The sequence below is a fragment of the Octopus bimaculoides genome, chromosome 4, assembly GCF_046866305.1.
Source record: "Octopus bimaculoides isolate indiv1 chromosome 4, ASM4686630v1, whole genome shotgun sequence".
Classification (NCBI taxonomy): domain Eukaryota; kingdom Metazoa; phylum Mollusca; class Cephalopoda; order Octopoda; family Octopodidae; genus Octopus; species Octopus bimaculoides.
In genome coordinates this window covers 76,933,058-76,955,578 of record NC_142931.1, presented here as the reverse complement: position 1 = coordinate 76,955,578, position 22,521 = coordinate 76,933,058, and the positions used below count along the sequence as shown (strand labels likewise).

Genomic DNA, 22,521 nt, shown 5'->3' with positions numbered 1-22,521 from the left:
TTACACTCTAGCCATTCTCAGCTACTCACTTCTGGTTCTTCTACTGCTATTGCTCTACCTTCTATTCCTTATGTCAGTTCACATATCTTAGGTTACTGAGTACTCAACATTTACTGCATACAAGATACCCTTCCCCATACTGGTGCTGTGAAACAACACTCCCCAAAGCATGATTTGGTGAATGAGACAGCTTCACTTGTGCTGATGTCACGAAAAATGCAGCCAGTAAAGTGGTTGGCACATGAGCAGAGAAAGTGTGGGGTTGTGAGGGCTTCTTTAGTCTTGTCTCATTGAGGATGCTTTATCCAATATGTGCTTGCCCTTCCTCTTTTTTAAATGTATCAAGGCTGTGTTACAGGACAGAAGCTTGGCAGCAATTTTTAGCAAGTAGATTGACAACATAAAGGCTGAAGATCAAAAGTGGATTTAGACAGTTGAAACCTCTCAACTTCAATATCCTTTTTTTTTTCTTTTTCTTTCTCCCCCCCCCCCCCCCCGGCCATGTTCTGCTGTTATTAAAATAACATTTTTACTATAGAGGGCCTAACTGAAGTTAAAAGAAGTTCTGAAGAAAGATTTAACAGATATTATTGCCAGGAATGTTTTTTAACAGATGTTATTGCCATGTGAATTCAAAAACCCGGTCTTCAGTGAAGCAATGATGATAATTATAATTTCTGATATAAGCACAAAGTTACACATTTTAGGGGAGAGTAGGTAATATAATTGATTAAACCAATCCCACTATATGATATATTTTATTGACCCACAAAAGGATGAAAGGCAGAGTTTGAACTCAGAACATGAAAGTGTGCAACTTAGTACTGCAATGTGGTTGGCTTGTTGCTCTAGCAAGTCTGTAAATCCACTGCCTGGCTTAGACTATTTTACAAAATGGAAGTGTCCTTTGAGGAAGATGGGCTGCCACTTCTAGCAGTAACAAATTCAGGTTGTGATTCTGAAAGCTATGCAAATAGAGATTAAGTTTTATTGCAGAGTGTTCATCTCTGGGTATTCACTCTTTTGTTACCAAATTTTTGTTGAAATATGCCCACGTTATTTCAAATAATTTTGAAAATAATGAAGAATATAGTAAAATAACTTTGTCCTTATTAAGCAAATGCATAGAACATAAATTAACATGAAGTTTTAATGAGAAATTTTAATTTAGATCACTTTAAAACAAAGAGTTTGCATCACAGAACCAGGGGAGGCATGTTGGAATGAAAACAGTTAACCATTGGGCATTCATTGTAGAATGTTCACTACTGACTGTTCACCATGGGAATGTTAACCATGGTTTGTTCATCTCTGGGAGTTGTGAAAATCAGATTGATGTATACCAAACACTTACATAGACAAAAGCTAATTTAGTGTTAACATTAAATGTAGGGATCATTAAAAACCTATCTAGAAATAATTATATTGAAAAGTGGGATGGGGAATTAGTTAAGACAAGTATGGGAGACAACTTCAGACAAGTTTTAGTCTTATGACATCACTAGTTGAACACAGATGTACAAGCTGAAGTATTAATGGAAGAATCATGAAACAAATGAACACAAAGTTGTAAACTTCAAGGTCGATAAAATAAAAAACCAGTTGACATCATCAACTAACCTCTCCCTCCTAAAATCAGTGGCTTTGTCTCATTATTATTATTATTATTATTATTATTATTATTAAGTACCAGTTGAACACTGGTGTCAATGTAATTGACTCATCCCCTCCCCCCAAATTGTTTACAGAATACTTCAGATGGTGGGATGACATTTCCAAGAAATTATTGTTCTCAAAGCAACTTACATTTGATTAATTTCAGCTTAAACTTTAAAAAAATATAAATTTCTTTCATATGCACAAATACACGACTATTGTTAGTTATTTCATTCTTTTTTTATCATTTATTTTTTTTAAAGGAGCAGATATATAAACAATAGAATTCATTCCAATATATGACAAATACTTGTGTTATTAATTGCTGAAGGATGAGGCCAAGCTGTTCTTGTTAAGACTTAGTTCCTTTTATCTTTTACTTCTTTCAATTATTGGATTACTTGACTAGCCAGAAATAGAAGCCAAATCTCTCTCTCATGTCACATCTTAGCATTTTATAAAAAAGGACAAGCTACATTGGATAATATTGTCCTAGATACTTAAAAAAAAAAAAAAAAAAAAACTAAAATAAGTTGGTCACAACTGGAATACTTTTGATTGTACATTTGCTCAACCAAGATTTACCAGGAGGTAAAGTACAACATCTCATTAGCTGCAAGAGCGCTTACACTTGTAAGAAGACTTGCAAAGTGTTAGGAGTAGCTGTGTGGTAAGTAGCTTGCTTACCAACCACATGGTCCCAGGTTCAGTCCCACTGCGTGGCACCTTGGGCAAGTGTCTACTACTATAGCCTCGAACTGACCAAAGCCTTGTGGGTGGATTTGGTAGACGGAAACTGGAAGAAGCCCGTCGTATATGTATATATATATATATATATATATATATATATATATTACAATTAAAAGGGTAAAGGTTTATCAATTTATTAATTTATTAATAAATTAACAATTAATAATTTTTACCAAGCCCTTCGGTATGTAAACACCATTATCGGTGAAGAACTTATTTAAAAGTTCTTATACATTTATAAACATAATTAAGGGATCAGCAACAGTTGCTTCACCACATACCGAAGTTCAGAAATAGCAGCAAAAATGCTGAAACTCCAACAGATAGCATTACTTGTAACTCACAAAGGCAAAAGTAGAAGAAAAAACAACGAAAACTAACCAGTCGTAGTTAATCATAGACGCGTTTCTGGCTTAGGAGCGAAAAACTCTCCATTTCCTCATCAGTATGATATTCCAGTTGCAAATTCGACGATGCTAGCAACGCGTCTAAGCCAGAAACGCTTCTAAGATTAACTACGACTGGTTAGTTTTCGTTGTTTTTTCTTCTTGTTTTGCCTTTGTGAGTTACAAGTAATGCTATCTGTTGGAGTTTCAGCATTTTAGCTGCTATATGTGTGTGTGTGTGTGTGTGTGTGTGTGTGTGTGTGTGTGTGTTTGTGTGTCTGTGTTTGTGTGTCTGTTTGTCCCCCCAACATTGCTTGACAACTGGTGCTGGTGTGTTTACGCCCCCGTAACTTAGCGGTTTGGCAAAAGAGACAGAGTTAGAATAAGTACCAGGCTTACAAAGAATAAGCTCTGAGATCGATTAGCTCGACTATAAAAGCAGTGCTCCAGCATGGCCACAGTCAAATGACTGAAACAAGTAAAAGAGTAAAAGAGCTCCTTACACACAAAAAAAAAAAGGAATATAGAAAAAATGGAAAAAGAAAAAAAACAACATACCAGTAAATTTGTTGACAAGACTGAGACATCCTTTGACAAGATTGAAGCAGAGAAGAATAAGAATATTGGTGAAAATATATATAATAAGGTCATGAGCCCTGTCAGTGGGGGATCAATTATATTGTCTTCTTGTCCCAAGTGCATCCGGAAAGACGAAGCGGTAGGAACTAAAAATAACTGGAGAAGCCCAAATCTGAAAAGAAATAATAATAATAATAATAATAATAATAATAGTAATAATAATAATAATAATAATAATAATAATAATAATAATAATAATAATAACAGGCTGATTACTACCTAGCTCAGATACCAGGAAACCCCAAAATGGCTGAAGTTCAAAAGATTGTGCTCATGGGAACTGCCCATATCCTATGTAAAATACTGTCTATGTGATCTCAAATTTTAAAACAAACACATAATTTTCTTATGGTTTCTTAAACATTCTCTAGAACAACACTATGTACAAATCCAAATCTATGGTACCCTAGGCATAACACCTACATGAACTTCTAACTTGTTGTCTCTTGAGGTCTCTGGGTGAGACTTGGATCCAACTTGTACAAATGCAAAGCAAAAGTCAAACATAAAATAATAATAATAATAATGGTTTCAAATTTTGCTACAAGGGCAGCAGTTTTGGGGGAGGGGATGAGTCAATTACATTGACCTCAATATTCAACTGGTACTTAATAATAATAATAATAATAATAATAATAATAATAATGAAACAAAGTCACTGATTTTAGGAGGGAGAGGTTAGTTGATTATATCAACTGGTTCCGTCCTGATTGTATCCCTTTATACACAGTTTGACTTAAATGGCTGCAGTCCAATGACTGAAGTTACTAAAAAGAACATTCATAAGGTGCACTTAAGAAATATTTGTGTAACTACCAGCCAACCATAATCACTCTTGTGTTTGTATATGTTAGATTGTTTTGTATCTGTAATGCTGACTTGCTGCATAATTTCTTCTTCCATATTGTGTGTACCATGTCTCTTCATCTCTCTCAAAACTATTGATCAGCACTGTTGTTAGTTTGGTTTTGTAATACTAATTAACCTCTTTTGGTCTATACTGTTATTAGATAACTCCCAAATACTAACAAAAATACCATAGGTCTGCACTACAGTTAGTTATGGCATAGTTGTAGCACACAGCATTGACTATGTTAGTTATTTTCCAACTAACCATTGCCTGCACTGTGCTTTCATATTCACTGTTCTGAAGTTCAGGCACATACACACATACACGCACGCACACACAGAGCACACACAGAGCACACACGCACATTCTCTGTCCAGCCAGCTCCATAGAATAATTTAATCACCTGCCTTTGGATGGTTCTCTGGGCAGGAAAATATTAAAGAAGACAATAATAACAATACTAGCAACAATAAGAATAATCAATGATATTTTTAGATTAAAATAATTTTAATGTAGTTTATAGTGCATGTAATTGGAATGCATTCAATTTTGCATTTTGTAGATTTGTATTTGAGGTGGTGAACGGTGTGGGAGACAGAGACAGAAAGAGAGAGACATAGAGGAATGCATACAGAGAGACAGAGAGACAGAGAGAGAGAGAGAGAGAGAGAGAGAGAGAGAGAGAGAGATACAGTAATTGAGCAAGAGAAAGAAAGGGAGACTGAGCAAGAAAGAGAGACAGAGACAAGAGACAGAAAGAGATAAGAAAGAGAGTTATATATATATATATATATATTTATGGAGAGAGAAGGGGACAAAGAAAAAGATAGAGTAGAAGAGAAAATAAGAAAATTGGTTTGAATAATTGTGAAATGTAACTGTGATGCATACCTAAAAAATAAGCAAAAAAAATAAAAAATTTCAAAAGACACACAAAAAGCAGCAACAAGTGCAATTTATAAAAATGTCATATATTAAAGTAACTGAACAGTTAAATTATTTCAGAAATTTATTATCATCATTATTATCTTTTACTTCTATTTAACTATAAAGAACGAAATGTTTAGCAATGTCTTTTGTTTTCTTTTTTTTTTTTTCATGTTTGAAACAAACAGAACCAACAACAGCTAGTACATAATTAAAAAAGAAAAACTCCATAATAACAAATTAAGAGAATGCTTTGGGGCAGTGGAAAAAAATGAATGAAATAGAGTTATGTAAAAAAATCAAAAAAAAAATCAATAAAACTATCAAAGAAACACGAAACAAAACTATTCCTACCACCACCATCACTAACGACACCAACGTCTACAATAATAATGAGCCAATGGGGGAGCACATAGAGGTGGTCCATGGCCTGTGGGGAAATTCTCAATAGCACACCAAGCAAAAAAATTATCTTTAGTTTTTTTATTGGTATGGCCTACCAGATGAGCCATGTCGCATGTAGCCCACTTCTTGAAAAAGGATACTCATGCCCACCTGCTCTAAGGAGCTGCTCAACCTTCTAGAAACGGCAGCTAGGTTTCAAGTCACTTCCCCACCCCTGTCTTAGAAAAACACAAATTGAACAAATGGATCCTTGGCCGCATGCATGCCGATGGGAGGAAAATGATGATATAATTATAGTTGGAACAGCATAGGTCTACTTGGTCAGTGCTGACTTGGGGCTAAGTAACTATAATAATAATAATAATAATAATAATAATAATAATGATGATAATAATAATAATGACAACAAACATTTCTTTTAATGAAGTTGAAATGAAATTAAAAACTTCTCTTGCTTGAAACAAATTATACAAAGTACGGTAAAAGAAAATACTTAGTAAAAAAGTTTATGAAGTGACAAATAAAAGAGACATTAAATAGAAAAATAAAAGATAGAAACCAGTGGAAAGGAGGTGGGAACTGGTTCTGAAATTTCAAACTTTATAATTACGATTTGTATGAGATGCAGAGAAACAAGCAAAATTGATGAGATAAACTGATGGATAGAGTGAGCAATAAATAATAATTGAAAAAAAAAAAAGTACCACTAACAAAAAAAAAAAAAAAAAAAAAAAAAAAAAAAAAAAAAAAGATTAGAGAGCTTGATAAAGTGGAAGAGAAATATCCTGACCATCCATCACAGACAGCAGAAGTCTTGTTTTAGTCAAAGAACAGCAGCCATACTGGAGCACCAACTTAGGTGGTGCTTCAAACTGATCCCAGTATTTATTTTAGGTCTGTTACTTATTCTGTGAGGGAACCAGTAACGCAGTGATGATGATGTCATATCTGCTGTTGATAACTTTCCTTGACAAACAAGATAAAAGCTTCTTCATCAATGGGGTCCAAATACTGCAACTGATGGAAAGAGTGTGTGGACTGCAAAGGGGACTATATTGAGAAATAAACTTCATTTCGTGACATTCTATGAGAGTATCTTGGTCAGCCTATGACCTTTTCAGCTGACCCTTGTATTTTCTTCTTTTTACTGAACTGCTTAGTTATGAGGGAAATAAACAAACCATCAATGATTATCAAGCAGTGAGAGACAAACTACACACATACACAGTACATCATTATTGTCTTGATGTCCACTTTTCCATACTTCCCATCCTATTGCCAACCTGCTACTTGTTTCCAAGAAAGGTAATATTTCACCATGGCCAAAAATGTTTTTGCAGAGTACAGGAAATGAATGACATTCATTTACAACAATCACGCAATGTCGATACAAGGAAACACAAACATACATATATGCATGTGAGTGTGCACACATCTGCATGCACACATACACACACATAAAAAGAGAGAAAGAGAGAGACAGAAGATGGTTTCTTTTAAATTTCAGCTTCCAAATTCACTCACAAGGCTTTGGTTGTCCCAAGGCTATAGAAAACACTTGCCCAAGGCATAGTGCAGTGGAACAGAACCTGAAACAATGCATCTGCAGAGTAAACCTCTTACCAACACAGTCATGCATATATCAATGAATATGTACAGATAATAACACTGAAATGGTATCTGACTAGTTGGGAACCTTGAGCCTGTAACAGAGCAAATAAATCAATGAGACAGACCTTTTTTATGATGTTGTTCAGCCTATTTGAATGGCCAAAATCTCCCAAAATAACACCATGCTGTATTCTTGTTAAAAAAAAATCTCTTTAGGCATGGCTGAGTGGTCAAAAAGCTCACTTTGCAACCATGTGGTTTCAGGTTCAGTCACACTGTGTGGCCCCTTGGTCAAGTGCTTTCTACATAAGATCTCAGTAACAATGCAATAAAGAGTACCCCTGATGATCCACTATAGTTAAGCTTTCAATTGCACTTCCAATGCAGAGTGCCAAACAACAACAATAGTGAAATGTATGTAGGAACAATTGTTTTTATCATAATTTCTCGTGTGCCTGTGTGTGTAAACAGCATCATTATTTAATATCCATTTTTTTTGTGCTTGCATAGGTCAAATAGAATTTTGTGGCACATTTTTTTCTGCAGCCAGATGCTCCCCTTGTTACCAATTCTCACCTATTTCCAAGCAAGGTAATATTTCCCCATGACTAGATATATTTTTCATGGAAATGATGCTCATTTACAACCAACGCAAGATGTCAAGGTAAGGGATTTATATAAAACCACACACACACACACACACACGCATATATCATGAATTAATGCCCATGTTCCATGCTGGCATGGGTTGGACAGTTTGACAAGGATCCAATGACTTCAAAACTGCATTGTACTCCAGTGTTTGCTTTGGCATGGATTTTATGGCTGGATGCCCTTCCTACTGCCAACCACTTTACTGGGTGTTTTTTTCTATGCCACCAACATCATTAAAGTTACCATGCAGCTCGCAAACCAACAAACCCAGAGAGAAGGGAAACCACTGTAACATGTGGGTGGTGGAGAACAATATTAATGGATAAGGAATGGCTAGCAATTGAGATGGTTCTGGGTAGCAAGAGAGAAAAGTGGTATCAGTATGGCTGATGGATGAAGGAGCTGTAGTGGATGACATGGTGTAGAGAGTGGGGACGACAACATTAGGGGTGTATTGATTGATTGGGCTGCTTATATATGTGTGTGTGTGTGTGTGTGTGTACATCATATTTGTATTTATCCCCTACTGTTTGACAATAGGTGATTTAAAAAAAGCAGATACTGAGTTGATCTGTAAGGCTAAACCCTTTAAGGTGGTTCCCCAGTATGACCACAGTCTAATGACTGAAACAAATAAAATAAAAATAAAAGAAAAAAAAGATAATGTAGCCTTCATTGTAGTGGTGATTTGATTCTACAATAAAACCAAGAAAACTAAGTTTCTATTGAGGAATAATGTTCACTGCCACTTAAACGTGGCAGTTTCATAGGAACCAACATTACGGCTATCTCTAGCGGGCAAGTATCCACACCGAGGATGATCACAAAGAGGTTGAAACCATATGGTCTGGTGGTCTCATGGTTAGAAGAAAGAGTTTCACTCCCCTGCTTACAATATATATCAGGTGCAGATTGCATTGAATAACCAGCTGGAGGATGCATCCTCTTGGGGTTAAAAATAGCAGTAACATTGGTCCCTATGGAACCACCATGTTTAAGTGGCAATAAACTATACTTTTCAGCATAGTTACTGCTCTCATCTCTTATAGAGATTTTTTAACTAGATACTTAACTTCAAGTCTCTATTGGTTCTTCAGATTGCTGATACTATCTATTGGTTGCAACTCCTGACAGAGGTGTCACTGTTTATTTGGTAACACTTTAACTCAGAATGCACAAATCCAGAACAGACACCAGTCCTCTAACGATTCTGCCAATTCATTAATGTAGATTGGTACTCTTCTTTTTTTTATTTTATCATCCTTGAAAGGAAGAAAGCTGACTTCAGTAGGATTTGAACTCAGCAGGCAGAGAGTCGGACAAGTCTATCTAACATTCTAATGACAGTTACTCTTTAACTAGTTTCAGCCAAGAGCTGCAGGCATGCTGGGACACCACTGTTGGAATGAGATGCTTACAGCACCTAGGTTTCCCAAAGTGGTCAACTATCTAAGTACTAACTAGGCTCAACATTGCTTAACTTTGGTGATCAGACAAGAACTGGTGCATTCAACTTCACTGTTGTTGTTGGCTTTGTGTTGCTTAACAAATGAAACAAAACACATGCTCTGAAGGTAGTCTAACCCTGTAGAGAGGCAATGGTCTTGGCTGGACACCCTATGATCAGATATAAGTCTGCTTGATCAGAGCTGACCTGGGATTAAATAACAACAACAGCTGCCACCATCATTATCGTATCCACTGCCACCGCAACAATGAATTAGGAACTCATTAAAGTAAAAAAAAAAGTAGTAATAGAGACAGAAACAAGAAAGTTTGTCAACAGTGAATTAAGTTATCCTACTATGAACACAACTAAGAAAACAAAAAAAAAGAGTAAAAAATACAATCTTTATCAAATAATCACTGAAACTCTCACTTACTCCCACCCTGTCTCTTCCTTAATCTCATGTGTAATTTATTAGCAGAGTTGCTTGAGGACAATTTCTGTGTTTCACATTAGTTTGGTAATTGGTTTCACAGAATAAATTTTATTGTTTTCATATAATTTTTCTGTCCATTGAATAATAATAAACGCTTCTTCAGACAATGAAACTTCTTGGGCCAACTTTTACATTTCACATAATTTTTGTTGTTGTTACTATTGTTGTTAAGCCTTCTAGGTTAGCCCTGATTGTGCAAACCTGTGATGAAAGATGTTCCAGCTGTAACCATTCATTTTTATATTTGGAACTAGTGTATCTAAGACTACATTATCTAAAGTTTCTTTCTTTTCTTTCTTGGTTGTTTTTTTCTTATGATGGCGGGATGTGGTTCAAGGGAGATTTAGGTCTGTTCGATCAGGTCAAGCTACTACATACAAGTGTCCTCACAACCTCATATCATGTTTGTGGTAAGGTATTTAAATGATCACTCGTGTTACCACCACCATCATCACAGTCAAGTGGTGTTCATGATCATCCCTATTATCATTTCATTGTAGAAGCAAAATGATACATGGTGTTTCAAAATTAGGGCTTAACTCTTCTGATACCAATATGCCTAGGATTACTCCTGGTTCTTAGTTGCAAACTTTTTGTTTTTAAGTTATTTAAGTTAAAACTTTTCATCAAAATTTCATGTTAATGTTTCGAATACCAGCTTAGATTGGATTGCCTATGTTCAGTCCACTGCAGAATGAAGGCATGTAGAGGGGTGTAGTTTTTTTATACTCTTACCCAGGATTAGTTAAGTCAATTATATTGACCTTGGTGTTTAACTGATACTTATTTTATCAACCCTGAAAGGATGAAAGGCAAAGTCGACTCAGCATAATTTGAATTCAGAACATATGGACAGACAAAATACCACTAAGAAGTTCGCCTGGTATGCTAACAATTCTGCTAGCTTAATAATAGCAAGATTATTTTACTAAATTCTTTTCTTATTTTTTTTTTTTTATTAACTGAAATAGAAGCAATATATTTCAGCAGAAATATGGTAATAAAAGAATTTTAAAATATGTAGTTTCTAATTTTTATGACAATAAAGCATTTATAGAAAGAGATTTAAAAGTGACATTGAAGTAGGAAGTTCTCAGCCTCTAGTGTCTGTTTGATAGAGCCCATGCTAGGCTTTGATCAAGAACATATATGATCAAACCCATGATCATCTTTCTTTCAGAAGGAGTGTAACTAGCAACACATTAATAAATGTATTCGTGAAGTTTTTGCTTGCTAGTTTTTTCTTTTTTTCTTTTTTTTTTTAATCAAAAATTTTTTCCCCCCTTAAAATGGCAAAATCCGGCTGGAAGGATATTTGGCAAGTTGAGCAACCATGTAAAAACTCCCTCAGCAAAAGCTGTGAAAAAAATGTCCAAGTTTGCAGGAAGCAGCCTGACAGTATTGCTTTATAACTATCTGGACAATGGATTAACTGGTCGAATACTTACAGTAAGTGTGTGAGCACTCCCAACCCAATATATATATATATATATATATATATATATATATATATATATACGTATTATCATCATATGTATGTGAGTGTGTGTGTGGATACACACATACACACATGTATATCTATTTGTCTCCGACTATGTATTTATGTGTCAAATACATGCCACTGGCCACTCATGAGTTATTTCTCTTAGATTCATTTCATTTATGCAAATTATCTATTCAATAAATGTGTTCTACTCTTTTTTTTTTATATATACATACGTTTAAGTGTCTTGTCTGCTGGAGATAAGGCAGTTCAATCACTTTACTGATGATGTCTGTTGAGGCAGAACCACATGCTCACAGCTGCCCTCTTGTCTCTTAAACCTTTCGATACCAACCCGGCTGAAACCGTCTCTGGCTCTGTAGTATAAATATCTTGTTTTCAAAAGTTCTAAATTGAAATCTTCCACCAAACCTTAGTCACCATTTATGTTCCTAACACTAGCTTAATGATAACTAAGTTATTTTACTAAACTCCTTGTTATATTTAAAATTAATTGAAAGAAACACAGAGAATCTCAACAGAAATATGGTAATGAAAGGATTAATGGCATGTCAATTTTATAGAAATCTTGATTCTTGAGGTTATCTTCCCTTCTCATTTAGAGTTTGGTGCCAATAGCCATGAAGTGACTGGCCTACTGTCTCTAGAAGCAGAGATCATTTTAATAAACCAAGAACTGATCTTGAATGTTATTTAGCATGTTAACAGTTACGGGTCTGTTACTGGAACTTGTGTGATGTTTGTGATGAAGCACCAGCAATACATGTGATGGTTAACGTGTTAATATACTCTTACTTGTCTCTGTTGTTCAAATACATGTTACTTGCCAACTAAGGGATCCTGGGTTCAGTCCCATAGTGTAGCTACTTTGGCAAGTGCCTTCTATAACCCCAGGTTGACCAAAGCCTTATGAGTGGATTTACGTAGAAACTGAAAGAAGCCTGTCATGTATATATGTGTTTGTGCTTGTCCCCACCACTGCTTCACAACTGATGTTCGTTTGTTTGTGTCCTCAAATTTTGGCAGAAGAGACCGATAGAATAAGCAATTTATCTGACTAAAACTGTTTAAGGTGGTGCCCCAGCATGGTCACGATCCAGTTACTGAAACAAGTAAAAAATAAAAGATATCTGGCTATGTGGTAAGAAGCTTGCTTCCTAACTGCATGGTTTTGGGTTCAGTTCCACTGCATGACACCTTGGGCAAGTGTCTGCTACTATAGCCATGGGCTGACCAAAGCCTTGTGAGTGGACTAGGTAAAGAGAAACTGAAAGAAGCCTGTCATATGTGTGTGTGTGTGTGTATTTATCCCCCATCACTACTTGACAACTGGTGCTGGTGTGTTTACGTTTCTGTAACTTAGGATTTCAGCAAAAGCAACCGATAGAATAAGTATCAGGCTTTAAAAAAAAAAAATAAGTGCAGGGGTTGATTCATTTGATTAAAAATTCTTCAAGGCAGTGCCTGAGCATGGCCGTAGTCTAATGACTGGAACAAGTGAAAGATAAGGTAGGTGTATATACAAAAATACACATATACTCGTGCACTTTCTCTCACATACACACACATATAGATACAAACACACACACACCTATATATATATATATATATATATATATATATATACACATACATGTGTATGTGTATGTATATATATATATATATATATATATATATATATATATATATATACACACACATGCAGCTGTGGTATTTGTTACCAGATATTAAAGGCTGGGTAAAGTTCAAATCAAAATAGATGGATGTTTTACAATTGTACAATATACGAAGTATTTGTGTGAGAAGGGGGGATCACTGAGAAAAATGAGAGCTGGAAGTGACCTTGGAAGGTAAAGTTTTGTATTTTAAGCAAACAATTTGTTTTTAAACATATGTCAAGTTTACCATAAAGCTAATGTTACATTTTCTATTGATGTTTAAAACAGAAATAAAGCTGTTTTATAACATAAAAACAAAGTAAAGCAAAACAAAATGACCAAGCAATTTAAAGCTGAATGATACATTCTGTGACACCGCTTTGTTTATTACAGGTTAATTATCCTATGTTTAATAAGGAAGTTTATGAAAGAAAGGATGGAGAGCTTTTAAGTAACATGAAGGAGATATGAATTCATCATCATCATCATCGTTTAACATCCTCTTTCCATGCTAGCATGGGTTGGACGATTTGACCAAGGACTGGTCAAACCGGATGGCAACACCAGGCTCCAATCTGATTTGGCAGAGTTTCTACAGCTGGATGCCCTTCCTAATGCCAACCACTCAGAGTGTAATTATGGAATTATGGAAATAAATTTTGTTTTAATAGATGCAGGTATGGTTATGTAGTTAAAAAGTTTGCACCTCAACCATGCGGGTTTAGGTTCAGTCATACTATGTGGTACCTTGGGCAAGCATATTCTATAGCACCAGATTGCCTAATGTTTAGTGAGTGAATTTGACAGATAGAAACAGTGAGGAAGCCTGTTGTGTGTGTATGTGTGCGTGTGTGCATGTATTTTTGTGTATATCTGTCACCACTTGATGATCAGGTTGGTTTCTATCCCTTTAACTTAGCAGTTCAGCAAAAAGAGTACAACACAATAAATATCAGACTTAAAACAATTACTAGAGTCAATGTAATTGACTAAACCACCCTTCAAAGCAGTATCCTATAACTTCCACAATTCCATGCTTCAAACAAGTAAAAGAATAAAGGCATACAGAGTGAATAAAATCAGACCCTGATGTGGTCTCTCATTATGCCAAAAATAGAAGCTAAAATTCTCCCAAATCATGCCCTATTGTCTAAAATCAGCAAGAACACATTAGGTAATGTGATTCTAGACAGACAAAATGGTCATGAATGAAATCCTTTTTTAATCATAATGCTCTACAGCAGTAGACAGAGCATCTATAAGAACAATGGCATCTATAAGAACAAAGACAGAGCATCTATAAGAACAATGGCTGCCACCGCCACCACCGCCGCCACCACCACCACCACCACCACCACCACCACCACCATCATCATGATCATCATCATCATCATTCATTCATTATCTTTTTTCCATGCTGGCATGGGTTGGACAGATCTGAAAAGATCTGATAAGCCACATGACTACATCGTGCTCCATGTCAGCTTTGGCACGGTTTCAACACCTGGATGCCCTTCCTAATGCCAACCACTTTACAATGTATGCTGTTTTTTGTTCTTTTTTTTGTGCTGCTGGCACTAGCGAGGTTGCTAAATAACTTGTGAGACAAGAATAAAGAAAAAAGGGGGGAAAGGGAAAAGCCCTCTTGACTAAGTAGGGGGGAATGTATGAAAGAGCGAAGAGGTAGTTTTAAGCCAGGGACAAGCAGAAGATGTCTTGTGCTGGATGCTATAAAGTAAATGAAACCTGTAGAAAAGGGAGATCCAGGAAGACACTGGATGAAGTAGTGAAGGCTGATCTCTTAAAAGCTAGCATCTAGAATAACATTGTGATTCTTATATTCCTTGTCAGTTGATATCAGGAGTGAATTAGTTGGTTTAATGTAAGGTTAAACAAATAAACAAAAAAAGAAAAAAAAGAAACACAAAACAACTAGAATAACAATAAATGAAAATAATAATTAAACAATTACAAAAAAAAAAACAACAGATATAGCTCAAAGAAAGGACAGAAAAATACGATAACTCTCCTAAAATATATTCAATATCTTATTTAAAGATGTACCCATGTTGTTTTCTGGTAATTGGTAATCTCTCTAATTTCCTTCCTCAACTAATTCTTGGCTTTCATAACAATGATTAGGAAAATTATATGAAAAAAAAAAAAATAGGAGAAAACATTGGGAAAACAGAGAAAGGGAAAGAGAAGCAAAATAACAAAGAGATTAAGAAAAGGATGGAGAAAAAGAGAGGTGACTGTGGGAGAAATAATAATTTGGCAGCTGCAAGATTCTGTTATGTTGCTCTGTGTGTGTGTGTGTGTGTGTGTGTGTGTGTGTGTGTGTGTGTGTTTCATTGAATATTTTGTTGGAATATACATTTTTCTTTTTTTTTTTTATTCACTTTGTCTAACTGTTGGTTTCTAAACTTTTATTCAGAGGAAATGGCAAACTGAACACCAGAAACAAATAACAATAAAACAGAAACAAAGCAAAAATAAAAACAGAAAATAAAAGAACCCCCACTATTAGTCACAATAAGTTAATTGCAGCACACACATGCACACACGCAGGCAAATGAGTACACACACACCAAAACATAAAAATAAATATATAGATAAAAGGCTGTAATAATTAACAAAATACCGCATCTTAATTGAGAATCATCCAACAATGGATGGATATAATACATACACACAGACATATATATATATATCATCATCATCATCATCATCATCGTTTAACGTCCGCTTTCCATGCTAGCATGGGTTGGACGATTTGATTGAGGACTGGTGAAACCGGATGGCAACACCAGGCTCCAATCTAATTTGGCAGAGTTTCTACAGCTGGATGCCCTTCCTAACGCCAACCACCCATATATATATATATATATATATATATATATATATATATATATATATATATATATATATATATATATAGATAGATAGATAGATAGATAGATAGATAGATAGATAGATAGATAGATAGATAGATGAATGAATGAATGAATGAATAGACAGAAGTGTGTGTGTGTATATATATGTGTGTTGGAAACCAGTCCAACCCCTACGTTAGATAGAACCTGTTGGACAGTCCAAACCATGCTAGCACTGAATATGAAAGTTAAATGATAATGATGATTATGATGATATATTATGTGTGTGTGTGTATGTATATATATTCATACATACACACAAGCCATACATTGATATATATCATATGTATACATGTGTGCATATCATTTTAATATCTACTTCTCTATACTAGCATGGATCAGATGAATGTTCAAGTACACACACATACATTTTTATAGTTGCATGTGTCTATGCTTAAATGTGTATGTATATACATTAACTTACGATTTAATTTTAAGTTTACACACCATCTTTTATTGCATGTATATTTATGTATATGCACACACACATATATATATCTATACTATATATAAAACAGAGATGTGTGTGTAATCGCTTTTCACGTGAAATCGACTTCACCAAATGCTTCCATACTTGTGATGCATGAATAATTTGACCTCGGATGAATGTTAGGCTCTTCATTTGATTTTTTTTAATTAAAAATAAATAATATTGCTTTATATTTAAGATTCACTTCTTTAAAAAGGTTCCTCAATGTCAACTTCCGGTATTGACATAAGAACGGCAAAAAGCTTCACTCTCTATTTTGTGTGTGAGTGTGTGTGTTCGTGTGTATGAGAGAGAGAGAGAGAGAGAGAGAGAGAGTAAATACTACATACACACCGCTCTCTCACTCTGTCTCACTCTGTCTCACACACATACACCCCTTGACTCACTCACACTCTGTCTCTTACAAACACACACATACATAAATGTATACAAACATATTTACAAAGACACACGTGTGTATGCGCGCGTGTGCGTGTTTGTAAGAGACAGAGTGTGAGTGAGTCAAGGGCTGTGTTGTCATATGCATACATCCAAAGATGTATGTATATTTATGCATGTACGTATACATGACAAACCTCTCTCTCTCACTCACACTCTGTCTCTTACAAACACAAACATACATAAATGTATACAAACATATTTACAAAGACACACGTGTGTATGCGCGCGCGCGGGGGTTCCACAATCGCCATTTATTTCAATTATTCTTGTGAGGATATTCACGTAAATCATTTTTTTCATTTAATCCCCATTTTAATTTTCGTAAAAGTTTCCAAGTACCAATGGCATATCTTCAATTTTCCCCATTCATGAGAGGCGCCCAGCCATCATTCATCTGAGAGTCCATCTACAGAATGTCCTCAAATTTCTATACAGCATATTTTGCCTTTTTTTCTTCAAGTATATAAGCAACAATTTCATTCCCAAGCAACGCCGGGTGCCTCTGCTAGTATCTTATAAGGGATGGTATGTAAAGTTAAAATTAAACTTTAAGTTTACATATATACGTGTATATATATACATGCACATCCATAACCATACATGCACACATATACATTTACACTACAACTGTATATACACATACACCCAAACATACATTTCCATCTATGTGTGTATGTATATTTTTGAATACATACACACACACACACACACACACACACATACATGTGTAATATGTAAAATTAGATTAATTAAAAAACCAAAAAATTCAGATTTAGATTCACAGATTAGCAAACACTGAATTAAATTAACAATTAAATGATTTAGTTTGGTGGATCTCCTAGTTTGGGAGTTTTAACAATCAACACATCAAATAGTGTAGCCTAGCAACCAGCTTGATGGATTTGCTATGAACCTCACTTTAAGTAGGCAAATTAACAACCAGTTCCATTTAGAGACAGTAACTTAGCAATTATGTTGTTGAAGATACTCGGCAAACATTTTTCATTTGAACAGCACAGAAATGCCATCCTCTAGAAAATTAATAGTTAGTGTTAACATGTTTAAGGCAGGAAGAATTAAAAAGCTAACTAGAAATATGGGATGAGATAAACAAAAAAAATCTAATAATAATAATGATGATGATGATGATGATAAACAAAAACGTCAGTGATTGATATGTTTAATTTCTATGTATGGCAGACAACCTCAAATGTTTCTGCTTATTCTAACTCCAACAGTGAGACATAGCTTTTGCCAGTCTTGCTGAAGTAGTGTTGAATGAATCACTAAGTGACAATACAAGATTGTACATTTATTGTGAGGATGTAGCAGGGCCAGATGGTTAAGCTGTCTGCTCTCCTGTTACAAGATCCTGAGTTCAATGCCAATGTGTAACATTTTGGGTAAGTGTCTTTTTATTAGTTTTGTGTTGACCCACGTTCTCCAAGTGGAACCCTGTTTCGGTGAGAGTGTACCAGTAATTTAAAGGTCCAGCTGTGTCTAACTGTGTCCTGAGAATTACATTAAAATTGCAAGCCAGAGGAATACTCAGCCACTTAACATGCAGGCAATTCAGTTGAGTAAACAACTGAATATTCACTGTCAACACCAGCAGAGATCCATTTGCTGTTTACAATCATTATCTCTCTCTCTCTCTCTCTCTCTCTCTCTCTCTCTCTCTCGCTCTTTGCCATACCTACAAGCATCAGTGATCATGGACATCCATTCCCCAGTCTAAAAGTTCATGATCTTTTTCATAGGAAACATATCGCTATGGCTTCCTGCTGCCTTCTGTTGGTTTATTTAGAGCTTTCTCTGTTTGAATCCTGCTCTCCTAAGCTCACCTTTGAGGCACAGAGCAAGGGAACTGCTTCACATGATATACTCTTTTACTTGTTTCAGTCTTTTGACTGTGGCCATGCTGGAGCACCATCTTTAGTCGAGCAAATCGACCCCAGGACTTATTCTTTGTAAGCCTAGTACTTATTCTATCGGTTTCTTTTGCCGAACCGCTAAGTTACGAGGACGTAAACACACCAGCATCGGTTGTCAAGCGATGTTGGGGGGGACAAACACACACACACACACATATATATATATATATATATATATATATATATATATATATATATATATATATATATATACATATATACAACAGGCTTCTTTCAGTTTCCGTCTACCAAATCCACTCAAAAGGCTTTGGTCGGCCCAAGGCTATAGTAGAAGACACTTGCCCAAGATGCCACGCAGTGGGACTGAACCCGGAACCATGTGGTTGGTAAGCAAGCTACTTACCACACAGCCACTCCTACGCCTATCATAGCATGTACACACACTTGTAGGCTTATGTGACACAAGTCTATAGGGCCAGCCCTCCACTGAATCTAGTGTGTCTTAGCCACAAGATCACCTTCTTCTATGTGACCACAGCTGGAGCCCTTGACAGGTACTACCACCCCATGTCAGCAGAGTTGAGCGTAATAGTAACTAAGGGGTAACTCTATACTCCGTAAAATTCCTGAACCCCTGTTGCTCAGGACACCTTGTATATTTATTAGGTGATAAATTCACCAATATTTTAGCAAGTATAACGAAAGCTGTGCTTCTTGGATAAAGTCAATATTATACAGAAACATGTCCACAATTGTCTCTTGTACTACCAGGTAACATGAAAATAATATCAGTTATTGAAAAATATTGTTTTATTTATTTTTTCCAAACTACATATTTATTTCTAGTTATTTTCACAGAGCAGATTTGAAATGACCAGGTGGTAATGATTTGAGGCTTCCAAGTGAAAGACCTTAAGTTCAAATTCATTGCAAGCATTTTTTATTGTAGATTTAATTTATGTTCCAAAATAAACAGATTAATAATGACAAAGTTATTTTACTAAATTCTTCATTATTTTCAAAATTTACTAAAACAAAGGCAGTGTACTTCAGCAAAAATATGGTAACAAAAGGATTAAGTAGGTAAATAAGAATGTTTACACAGATATAATTTCAATTACTGCACTATCCACAAGGAAATTCATTTCCCATTTGTCTCACATCATATCAAGAAACTGGAGTTAAGCATTAAACCATACACTCAAACCAAGAAAACATACTGCTTAACTATCTTTTGATCCTCAAATAATTTATAATCATTTAACCTCAGATCAGTCTTGAGTGAGCAGACAAATGATCAAATACATTTCAGCTTTGACCCCTACATCTTTTTCCTATATACAAAGAATGCAAAACAACAGCATCCAGTGTCTTCTTGGAGGTAGATTTGGCTGCTTTTCCCAGCAGGTCAAATGACCATAGAGAAGTTCCCCTGCTGTTTCATGCTGAATCAAATCAAATTTACAGGTTATAGAAACATTATATTTTACTAATTATATATCTCTCATGTCAGGATCTAAACAAATGGGGGGGGGGACACAATACAAAATAAATACCTGAAAATGTGTCTCAATGCTCTACTTTAACATAGTTCTACATATACAAAAAGACAGGACAGTTATGGCCAAAATAGTTTTGATTGTAACTGTGACCTCACCAGACAGAAAAAGGGCAAAGACATACGTCCTTGTCTTCATATTGCATGATAGTTGTAAAATAAGTATTGTGGTGATAAAAACGGTGCCATTCATTTCCAGTCATGTGGAAATATGTCCAGCCATGAAGAAATATTAAGGTAAAGATCCCCTTTGGCCATGAATGACCATGAGATTGCACTTAGAAAGTTCCCCCTCCAAAGCACAAGTCCAGGCAAGGTTGTTGAAGGAAGACCAGCAGTTGCCTATGCATACCAGCCTCCCCTTCCCATGCCAATGATGTTATCCAAGGGAAACACAAAGACCGATACAGCTTAGCATCAGTGATGTCACAACTCATTTCTACAGTTGAATGAACTGGAACAATGTGAAGTAAAGTGTCTTGCTCAAGAACACAACACATAGCCCGGTCCGGGAATCAAACTCACTACTTTATGATTGTGAACCTGACACTCTAACCACTGAGCCATGCACCTTCACTTTTATTATCATATTTATGCTAAAGTATGCAATCTTTGTTTAATTTTGAAAATAATGAAGTAGTTAGTAAAGTATCTGGATCTTTGCGGTTATCATCACTGTCTACAATTTTCTTCCAATTGTTTTAAAATTTGATATATGGATTAAGTTTTGTATCCTAATTATGAAAATGAAATTCCTTTTTCTTAAAAATTCATAATTAAAAAGTTATTAGCCTTTAATATTTGCAAAATTTGGGTATTTAGCCAATCAGAAGTGAGTATTTTATACATCCCCGTGAAGTTCTGTTAGCATATTAAGCAAAGAAGCACCATGTGTTCTATAGTTGATTGTGAAGAACTCTGTTTCCATAGTAACCAAAGATGCTGTGCATGTGTACAAGGAGTGTAACCACCAAATTGAGTGTACTTGGACATCTTTAAAGCATGGAAACAAATGATGGTGTGAGATACACCATTCCATGGTTGACCCTTATCTTTGTGAACTCATGTGGAGAAGGAGATATGAGAAAGATAATTTATTTTATAAAATCCTGGAGTGTATTGTAAACTTTCGTTCTTGAGTCTGTTTTAAGCAATGTTTTGATTGTTATTTCTAGCAACTTCTGTTGGTTTACTCTTTTATTTGTTTTAGTCATTTGACTGTGGCCATGCTAGAGCACCACCTTTAGTTGAACAAATAAACCTCAGGACTTATTCTTTCGTAAGCCTAGTACTTATTCTATCAGTCTCTTTTGCCAAACCGATAAGTTACAGGGACGTAAACACACCAGCATCAGTTGTCATGCGATGGTGGTGGTAGTGGGGGGGGACAGACACACAAACATATACATATACACAACAGGCTTCTTTCAGTTTCCATCTACCAAGTCTTCTCACAAGACTTTAGTTGGCCCAAGGCTATAGCAGTGGGACTGAACCCAGGACCATGTGGTTGGTAAGCAAGCTACTTACCACACGCTTGTAACTTTTAAATATTTAATTTGCTTGCAAATTTTTTAATGTTTTTCACTGTTTACTGTAGCTAGTTTAATGTTTTGACATGTCTGTGCCCCCTCCCCTCTTTCTCACTACTGTGACAGATGATGGAAGAGGCAATGAATGCGTTGTTTTCTGATTGGCTTTGAACACTTTTTGACATTTTTGCAAAATTTTTCTGTATTAAATGAATAACAAATTCGGATTCAGCATCAAAAATTACATCTATAAAGATTTCGACATGCAACGACGATAACCACAAAGATCCAAGTATCTTTGTCATTAAGCTGGCATTTATAACTTAGATTAACATGAAATTTTGATGGAAAGTTTTAATTTAAATCACTCTAAAACAGGGAGGTTTGTTTCAAACAACTAGGGGTGGTCTCAGAAGGATTGTATCAAAAGTGTTTAAAAGAAAGAAAAACTCACTGGACTGGATATGCAGGAAAAAAAAAAAAAGACAAGATGGTCACTATGGGAATAACTTTGATTAATAAGTCAACTCAGTCAGTGCTGACTCAGGGCTAAACAACACCAGCAAAGTCCTTATATAATGTTCTAAACAACTGGATAATTAGCTAAACAAAAAAATTAACAGATGGTTTCCTTCAAGGGGAAGAATGACTTGGGAGGAGGAAGAAAGTTAAGCTTATAATAACTA

The 22,521-nt window shown here is 35.4% G+C and overlaps 1 protein-coding gene across 3 annotated transcripts in view; it reads right to left on the bottom strand.

Annotated features, from left to right (window-relative positions):
- The window catches only part of LOC106878824 (uncharacterized), a 237,021-nt gene that overhangs the window by 39,409 nt on the left and 175,091 nt on the right, over window positions 1-22,521 (bottom strand). For all 3 annotated transcript variants that reach the window (XM_089350842.1, XM_089350844.1, XM_089350843.1), the window contains exon 7: window positions 3,351-3,543. In XM_089350842.1, coding sequence (XP_089206968.1) covers window positions 3,351-3,543 — 193 coding nt within the window. The remainder of the gene's footprint in view (window positions 1-3,350; window positions 3,544-22,521) is intronic.